The sequence below is a fragment of the Hypanus sabinus genome, chromosome 6, assembly GCF_030144855.1.
Source record: "Hypanus sabinus isolate sHypSab1 chromosome 6, sHypSab1.hap1, whole genome shotgun sequence".
In the NCBI taxonomy this organism is placed as follows: Eukaryota; Metazoa; Chordata; class Chondrichthyes; order Myliobatiformes; family Dasyatidae; genus Hypanus; species Hypanus sabinus.
In genome coordinates, this window is record NC_082711.1 from 41,271,673 (window position 1) to 41,280,482 (window position 8,810).

Sequence of the window (8,810 nt, forward strand, 5' to 3'; positions counted from 1 at the left end):
ATCTTGAGAATTATCAACTGTAACATATTACATTTGCAAGATATAAAACACTTGTTTTCTTCATTTTCCTTCATACAGCAGCTATGACTGCAACATTAAACTTTGATTTTTCAACATTGTGCATTAATTTGAAAAATTTTCCCACAAACTTCTTATAAAAAGAATGCCTCACCACATAGAAATCAGTGAATAGGCCCTTTCTGTTAATGCAGTAACTGTACGAGATGGAGCAAACAATCTCTAAAGGTACTATGCCTTTCTCCTTGGGCTTTTCTAAATGTATCACAATGGCTGGAAAAGAAACTCAACAAATTCACACCAACCAATTTTTAAACCTTGCCAGAGCAAATTTAAGGTTTAGTCAAAATAAAGCCTGACTATTATACCACAAACAAGTGCCAACTTAAAAATTCAGGGACTTCATAGTTCCCAAAACAATTACAAAGAATCAGTGAAATAATGCTTAACAAGATAGTCAACAATTTTAATATATAGCATGCAAAGAAAACAAAACTGTAGGGTGAGAAATATTGTAAACATTTGTAATTCAAGTGCAGGTTAAAAAGTACAAGTATAATGTGTAAAGACATCCAGTCTTATTTGTCTGATCTTCAAAATGTGGATACTGTATTTTCCAAATTAATTTCCCCCTACCCTACTTTATACACAATGCAGCTGCGGACATAAATATTTGGATCAGTTGGTCAGTTATCTTACACGTGTAGGGTGAAAGAACAAGAGTACTCTGAAAGCCAAACACCAAACTACACAGTGAATACACAGTAGTCAAGGACCCTTCCCCCACCGTGCACAACAGAAAACAAACACAAGGATAATGCTCAGGATGACCCAGTGCTTTGTTCCTTCCTCCAGGCACATTTACTGAAAAAGGTCTAAGCACACATCTGATCTAACAAGCATTTAGATCAACAAAGGATACAGTGAAAGTGAAATCATACCAAGACATTCAGAGTCTCTAGGTCAAAGTTCAAATAACAGTATTTGGATGCTAGCTTCCTGCTGAGTTTGGGGGGAAAATCCTGAATGACTTGCTTTGGAAGTTATAAATGTACATGCAGAACTCTTGCCATTGCAAAATAACTCCTTTGGACTTCAACAGTTAAATCCATCCCTTCTGATTAATAACATGAATATGGTACTATCGTTAACTAGCTCAGTAACCAAATATAAAGTATGCCAACATATTGAGCCATCTATGAAAATCTTTCCACCTCTATCAAATACTAATAAGTACCTAGTCACTTTAGACCATAATGAAACAAGATCATTGGAAACAATCCACACTTATATGCTGTGAAAATTTTCAATTTGCATCTAACTAAATCATGCTGACACAGAGCTTTCGAAACGAATGCTGTATTTCAATCTTCAGGGTTACGAGCTCAAAAATACAAACAAAATTTATTTATAATTGCAACATTTAAATTGAAGTTAACTTGGGCAGAGCAAAAGAAGACTTTCAAATACACATCCAGGACTCATCTGTCTTACATTCACTTTCAAATGATCAATCTGTAACAACATGGAATAGTCCAGTCCTTGTATTCCCAAATGTTAAGTGCCTATGCCATTGTCGCATTTCTTCACTACAGTGTGAACCCATATTTTTCTCCCCCCCCCACAGGATTTAGAAACAAGAACTTTATTTTGCCAATTTTCACTGCACCTGTTGAGAAGTGCAGAGGTTTACTTCTACAAGTCAATATACTGTATATTTCATCAATATAAGATTATATGGATAAATCCATGCCCAGACTCTCAATTTCCATTTCAAAAGAAAGAAACTACACATAAGAGATGCAGCTTAATGAAAATGAATGGTGTGAAGCTGTGGAGTATAAACGATATTTGGATAAATCCTCCATTAAAAATTAAACAGAAGATCAAAGAAATAAATGTATATAAAATGAACAATTAACAAAATCTGAAGTCTCCAACCTGCAAGAAAAAGACATTTTAAATCACTTTAACCTGGACATTTTTATATACAAAAGCTACCCTAGTGGGCAGACAGAGCATACACAGACTTGGAAAAAATTAAAGATTTATTACTGCTCCAATAGGATTAGAGATACGGAGCTCTCGTTTAACACAATGTGCAATCTGCTAGCATATTTTATTTTCCTCATGAACCGGCAGCAAACATGTAATAATACTAAATACTGTATTCAAAAAAATCTTCAATCTCCCCATCGCATTTGTTACCTGTGCACACGTCCTGCACAATAACCACCACCCAACACAAACATGCTAATTCTTCCCCCTCCTCCACTAGCTCCTCTGCAGGAGCTTCCAGGCGTCAATCTAATCAGATATTAACGACCACTACACCCCTCCCCGGAACACATATATAGAGAGCGAACGACACACCGAGACGAAATGCATACGAGGGCGTGCATGTCGATATTTTAAAAAATACAAAAAAAACTATCTCAAAGCATTCCCATTTCTATGATTCTACGTGCAGTTCCAAAATTAAATCTAAAAAAGCTGGGACTGAAAAAAATGCAAAGTACCTTTAACAGATTATGCCCGTGCAAAACACAAAGGAAAATAACCTTACTGCAACCATGGTAAATAAATCTCTCCCTGGAGATTGAAGCAGACAGAGGGGGCTGAAACTAACACCATTTCTACCTGCACAAGTTGCCATTTGCTGCAGCCTGTCAGCTCGGCTCGACACGACAATCAGGAATCGGTTTCTCCTGCTGAACGGAAGTACTTTTTTTCTATTTTTTAAAATCCCGCTTCACTATCACATTTCTATTTCGTTTAGAGATGAAAACAATAAATAAATCTGCAGGTTCCAGCTTTTCTTGGCATTTTTAAACATCGTCGCAGTCCCATTTTTCAGGTAAACATGTTTACATCGGTCTGCCTCCCTTCTCCAGCGGGCTCGCAGCGGCAGGCGCACATGTCACAATTTCGTCAGCAGGAAAAGCCCATCAACTTAGCATCGACCATTATGGGAAAATATTTTTTAATCCAAAATAGATTAAATTCTTAAAACAAATGTATACATCATAGAGGATCAAAATACTATTCTAAAACTTAAGGTTTTAAAATTGATAATTACATAGGGAAAATATACAATAGTCATTAAAATGCGGGAGGGGTAATGCTTAGCACACCGTTGCTTCGTATTTCCTGATGGAAAAAGAAATCTCAACCTTTCTAAACCAAACATACACATAAAAATCATCGCAACTCTCGAACTGAAATATAACCGATACCCTGAAGAAGGCACTATTCCATACGGTCACCATTAAGAAACACATACTCACAATAAACTTTAAATAAACAAACGAAGAAGAAAAAATGCAACTCCTTTCAGGCTGTAATGTAAATGTACTCCTTATATAGCTGTTTAGCCGAGGATCCCCGAGTCAGTAAAGCGGCCAGAGGCCCCGTAACGCTCTCAAACCGTTACCACCCATTTAGGCACCAAACAGGTACACGACGAAAAGGCACATATTAAACTAAATCTTTCTTTTACAAAACGCAGGGAGATAGACTATTAAAAAACTTCGAAAACTGTTTATGTTTACACCGGATCTACGGAGAGAGGGAAAAAAATGCCTTGTGCAAACAAAGTCTTGCTTCCTCTTTAAACAATTTTAACTCCGACTGCGTCAGGTAATAAGTTTCTTTTCCCCTCCGATATAGTTCGGCAAAGAGGAAAATTGTGAAAACGTATATAATAATGCGTCTTATTCAGCTGGCCAGAAACACTTTGTGGGTGAAGAGGCAGCGAAAGTACTAGAGTTTATATATATACATATCTGCGCTGCCTTACATTGATCGCCCCGGGCTCGGTGGAGGGAGGAGGCTTGTCTGAGCAGATAAAGAGCTGAGAGACAGGGAGTGAGAGAGAGCGGTTGCTGCGTCGTATAACGGTCCAGGGCCAGTGAACCGCTAGGCGCCGGGCCGGGCCGGGCCGAGCCCCAGCAGGTAACCAACCCACTTCGACACAATCGCTCGCCCTCACAACTTTAACGGCACTTTCCTCTCCCCGCTCAGCAAATAATAAGAAAAGCCCGAAGCAGGGAACTGATTCCCTCATCTCTCCCCCTCTCTCTCTCACGAGTTCCCGATTAAATCGGTCACTCTCCTTCTCTCTCCGCCCCCCCCCCCCCTCCGGGCAACAGCCGAGTTTCTCCCGAGTTAAGTTTTTCTTTTGTTTCTCCTCTGTTCTCCTGTCCCTCTCGCCGTCCGCTCCCAGTCCGGGAGAGGGCCGGCCGGCTCTAGGGGTTCGCCTGAAGTCGCCACCCCCCGTCCCCCATCGGCCGCAAAGCTCACCGTTTTTCCTCCTCGGGTTTGCCTGCTTCCTGCGCTTACACCTGGGGCCATCCGCCATGATCCGCTCGCTCTCTCGTTTCATTGATAAGCGCTGTCAAATTCCAGGACGCGTGCAACCACCCCCAGCCTTCTTTGCGACACTTTTATAAATTTTTTTTGCGACACACCTACCTTTCCGCCGGCCCTCCTCGCTCGCCAGCGCGCTCACTCCGCGGGCCGGCTGGTTCTGCCAGCACGCGGCGCTTCCTATGGGAACGGGAGGTTGCCCTGGAGATCGCTCCTTCTCTCACCGCCCCCCCCCCACCCACCAACTCGCACTACCCATATACGACCCCCCCCCCACCCAACTCGCTCCTGCTACATTTGCATTTGCGGCTCAATTTGAATGTGCCGCGGGAAATTCAAAACTGAGAAAAGTGAGTGCCCGTGGTTTGAAAGCAATTGTGTGGCATCAGCGTCACCAACGTGTATCGTTCCAAAGGGAAAATAGATATGCAAAGATAGATGGCAATGTATTCGTGCACAGTATATGAGTGTTTATGTATATGTCCCTTTATATAAATAACAGATTAGTTTGAGTATGATAAATATCGTGCATTCACGTTTGAAAATTTGTATGAGACCTTTGTGCTATTTAAGAAACAAAGTGGAGTACGTGCGTGTCAAAATAGAAACTTTTTACAAATAAAAAACAAAGAAATATAAAATTATATTTTAACTATAAATTAGAAGTTGAATTGCATCAAAAGGAATGAAATGACATTTTGATTATTAAAGTTATGTGAACAAGACAGCCAATTATTTGGAATAGTGGTTGTCTATTACTTCAGTGATGTATACACAAGAAATGTTTTCTATGCATGAAATAAACAACATGGTTACAAAGGCTGACAGTAAATGAAAATATGGGAGAGATTTGGAGGAACAGATATGCAGAGAAGTTATAGAAAATTGGGAAGATTATGCAGTGGTTATATTGCAGGACCATGTAATATCTATGTATAAACTGGGATAGTAACAACACTAAAGGCATAGAGAGTAAAGATCTTTTAAAATTGTTTGGTTTCTGGACAATGAGTTAAGTCAAGGACACCAAATTTCAATAAGGGGATTTTTAGGAGATAGTGATTATAACATCATAAGATTTAATTTTGCTATAGAAAAGGAAATGGACTGTTCTCCACAGTGTAAAAAAAGACAATTGGATGAAGGCCAGTTTCAATAGGATTACATTGGACTTGGTCCTGGTAAATTGGAACTAGTTGTTGATGGGTGTAGTGTACTTAATATTTCAGTAATATTGTAAATGTATGGTTTGACTAAGCATTCCTTGTTTGCTTACATAATTCATTGTGGGTTATGTGTAAGAACTACATGAATGGCTTATGCCATTACATCACCACATCATATGTGGCTGCCTCACTAAAGGAAAAACTAAGTAGACAAAACATATTCCAGCTCCTGTGCTTTTCTTTCGATTAGATTCAGGAGTTACAAAACACAACAATGGGGAAACATAACAAAGTATTCCTTTAAGGAAGAAGTGTCTCGGATACAGTTGCGATACAATTCCATGAGGAATGTTCCCGAACGAAGAACAAATAAATACACAGCTTCCATGATAATGAAAGAATGCAGAGGAAGATAATGCAAAGACGAACTGTTGCATATGACAAGTGTCTGGTTGTAAATGCCAGTGAGAACTGGTTAACTCCAAAAGAAACAGAAAGTAAGTGAAATACAGAACAATACAATTAAAGGGACCATATGAGAAAGAATTAGCTACTGACATAAATGTTAATGCAGAAATGTTCTATTGACCTATAAATACTGAAAGAGTAATAAATGAATGAGTTAAGCTTGTTAAGAACAAAAGTGTAAATTTGCACAAGGATTGAGAAAAAATGAGTAATTTGTGTCTATCTTCACCAGAAAAGATGGTACATCTGAAGTAATAATAAATGAGAAGATAGTTGAGACTCTGCATCTATTAAAAATTGCTAACATAGAGGTATAAGGAAAATTGGCTGAACTTAAAGTTATTAGGTTACCAGGACCAAATGGAATGCATCCTAGGAAGCTGAAGAAACGAAGGAAAGAAATCACAGAAGCACTGACCAGAAGCTTTCAGTGCTCCTTGGATATTGCAATTGTGCCAAAGGACAACAGTAGCAAATGTTGTACCCTTGTTCAAAAAATGCATGCAAAGAAAAGCTCTGCAACCAGATACCAGTTAGTAGTAGGAAAGTTGTCAAAAATGTTGATCCAGGGTAGGATTAATAGTTACCCGAAGGGTAATATTCTTATTATTACCATCAAGGAGGAGATACAGGAGCCTGAAGGTGCATACTCAACTTTTTAGGAACAGTGTGTTCCACTCTGCCATCAGATTTCTGAATGGTCTATGAACTCATGAACAGTATCTCATTGTTTTTCCTTTGCCCTTTTTATCCTTTACTATAACTTACAGTAATTTTTCTACATCTGCCACTGAGTGCTACCTCAAAACAACACATTTCATGACATTTATAAGTGATAATAAAACTAATTCTGATTCTAATTAGTTTAAAAAAGGTTTGTTCAGCATAGATTTGTTCAGGGCAAATAGTGTTTAGTCAGTATGATAGAACATTTGATGGAGCAACATATAATTTTTGTTTGAGTTGATATGGCATAAATGAACTTCCGGAAGACTTTTGAGAAGGTGCCATATAAAAGGCTTATTATAAAAGTTAAGGCAGATTGGATAAAATGGACATCAGTAGAAGGATGTGAAGTTGGCTTAGTACTATAACAGAAAACAAAGTGTCACGATTAAAGTTTGTTTGACTGAAGGAAAGTGAGTAGTGGCATTCCCCTTGGATTGGTGTTAGTGCCATTGCTTTTTAGGATTTTAGGGATGCAAGCCACAAATAAGTTTATACCACAAAGAGAAAATCTGCAGATACTGGAATATCTGAGCAATACATACAAAATGCTGGAGGAACTCAGCAGGCCGGGCAGCATCTACTGAAAAAAGTACAGTTGACATTTTGGGCTGAGACCCAATGCAGGATGAAACTGTTTATAAACAGGCTGGTGGAACAGGCAGACAGACCTATGTCAGAAGAGGTTTAATGCAAAGAAAGGTGAGGTGGTTCATTTTGATGGAAAGAATGAGATGTAATAGAATAGAAAAGATTTTTCTAAAAGGGGCGTAGGGGCATAAGGGTCATGCACAAATCGTGGAAGGTAGCAGGGCAGATGAACAAAGTGTTAATAAATCAGATTTAATTCCAGGCACCATGAATAGACCATTTGGCATGGTGTATGAAAACAGGGATGAAAAATACTGTGGATACTGTTCAAATCTTGTTTTCACAATACAGAGGGATATGAAGGCATCAAAAGGGCTAAGAAAAGATTTACTGGATGAGATGCTGAGACACAAGGTTAGATTAAAGGAACTAAAGGCTGAGGGCAGATTTGATGCAACTATATAAAAAGGTTATTTATTTATTAGGATAGCACCTGGAATAGGCCCTTCTGGCACTGCCCGGCAATCCCCAATTTAACCTTAACATAACACAGGACAAGCAGCTTGTCTTTGGACTGAGGGAGGAAACAGGGCACACAGAAAAAACCCATGCTCTCACGGGGAGAACGTACAAACTCCTTAAAGACAGCGGTGGTAATTGGTACTGTGGAGTGTTGTGCTAACCACTGTGCTACCATGTCGCCCAATGATAGGCCTGTACAATGTGGTCAGTGGAGGTGTTCCTTCTGGTGAAAGGTTTGAAGACTGGAGATCACAGGTATAAAGTAAAAAGTAAGAGAACTAACAGTGACGTGAGGAAAGATGTTTACGCAGCATCTGGAATGCATTGCCTATAGATGTAGTGGAGGGTTCAGTGGGATAAATCCATGGTGGAGAAAACAGGTTGGAGTGGAGCTAAAGAATTGTTCTGATAGAAATCCAACTTGAACATGATGGGCTGAATAGACTCATTCTGTGCTCTGATCACTCCACAATTTACGCTAATTTCACAATCGTAAGCAAAGTGATTTCCCATTTTAAGAACTTACTTGTTCTTAAGATTACTTCTGGCAGGGGTTCTGTTATCCACATACCCAAGAGAGGAGTTTGAAACCAATAGCAACACTGGAAATTCAAATTTCTGAAAACATATTTTGGCTGAAGAGTATTTACTATTCAGATGTAAACTGTATGACACTTAAAACATATATTTCACTAATCACGTCCAAAAAGTAAACATAATATCTAAGCTTTTTACAAATTTGTAATCTCTATTCACATGTTTTGGTGGTAACTGGGGGGGGGGGTGATAGCTGGTTACCTCCAAAACGCGTAGATTTTATGTCAATGCATCAAATAACAACAGGAATATAAATTACTGCAAAATAGAAGTTGGAGACTGTTTTGTTCGTCAGAACATGGTTCGCCAGGCATTTAAAAAACCGACTTGCTGCGAGTTCACACTTCCCATGAA

At 39.1% G+C, this 8,810-nt stretch overlaps 1 protein-coding gene across 4 annotated transcripts in view; it reads right to left on the bottom strand.

Moving 5' to 3' along the window:
* Positions 1-4,533, bottom strand: part of zeb1b (zinc finger E-box binding homeobox 1b) — a 137,761-nt gene extending 133,228 nt beyond the window's left edge. For 2 of the 4 annotated variants that reach the window (XM_059971980.1, XM_059971978.1), the window contains exon 1: positions 4,321-4,448. In XM_059971980.1, coding sequence (XP_059827963.1) covers positions 4,321-4,402 — 82 coding nt within the window. In that variant the 5' untranslated portion in view covers positions 4,403-4,448. Of the gene's footprint in view, positions 1-2,658; positions 2,926-4,320; positions 4,449-4,491 lie in introns of those variants that run through there. The other 2 variants (XM_059971981.1, XM_059971979.1) reach the window with 2 other exon arrangements.
* Positions 4,534-8,810: the final 4,277 nt, after the last annotated feature.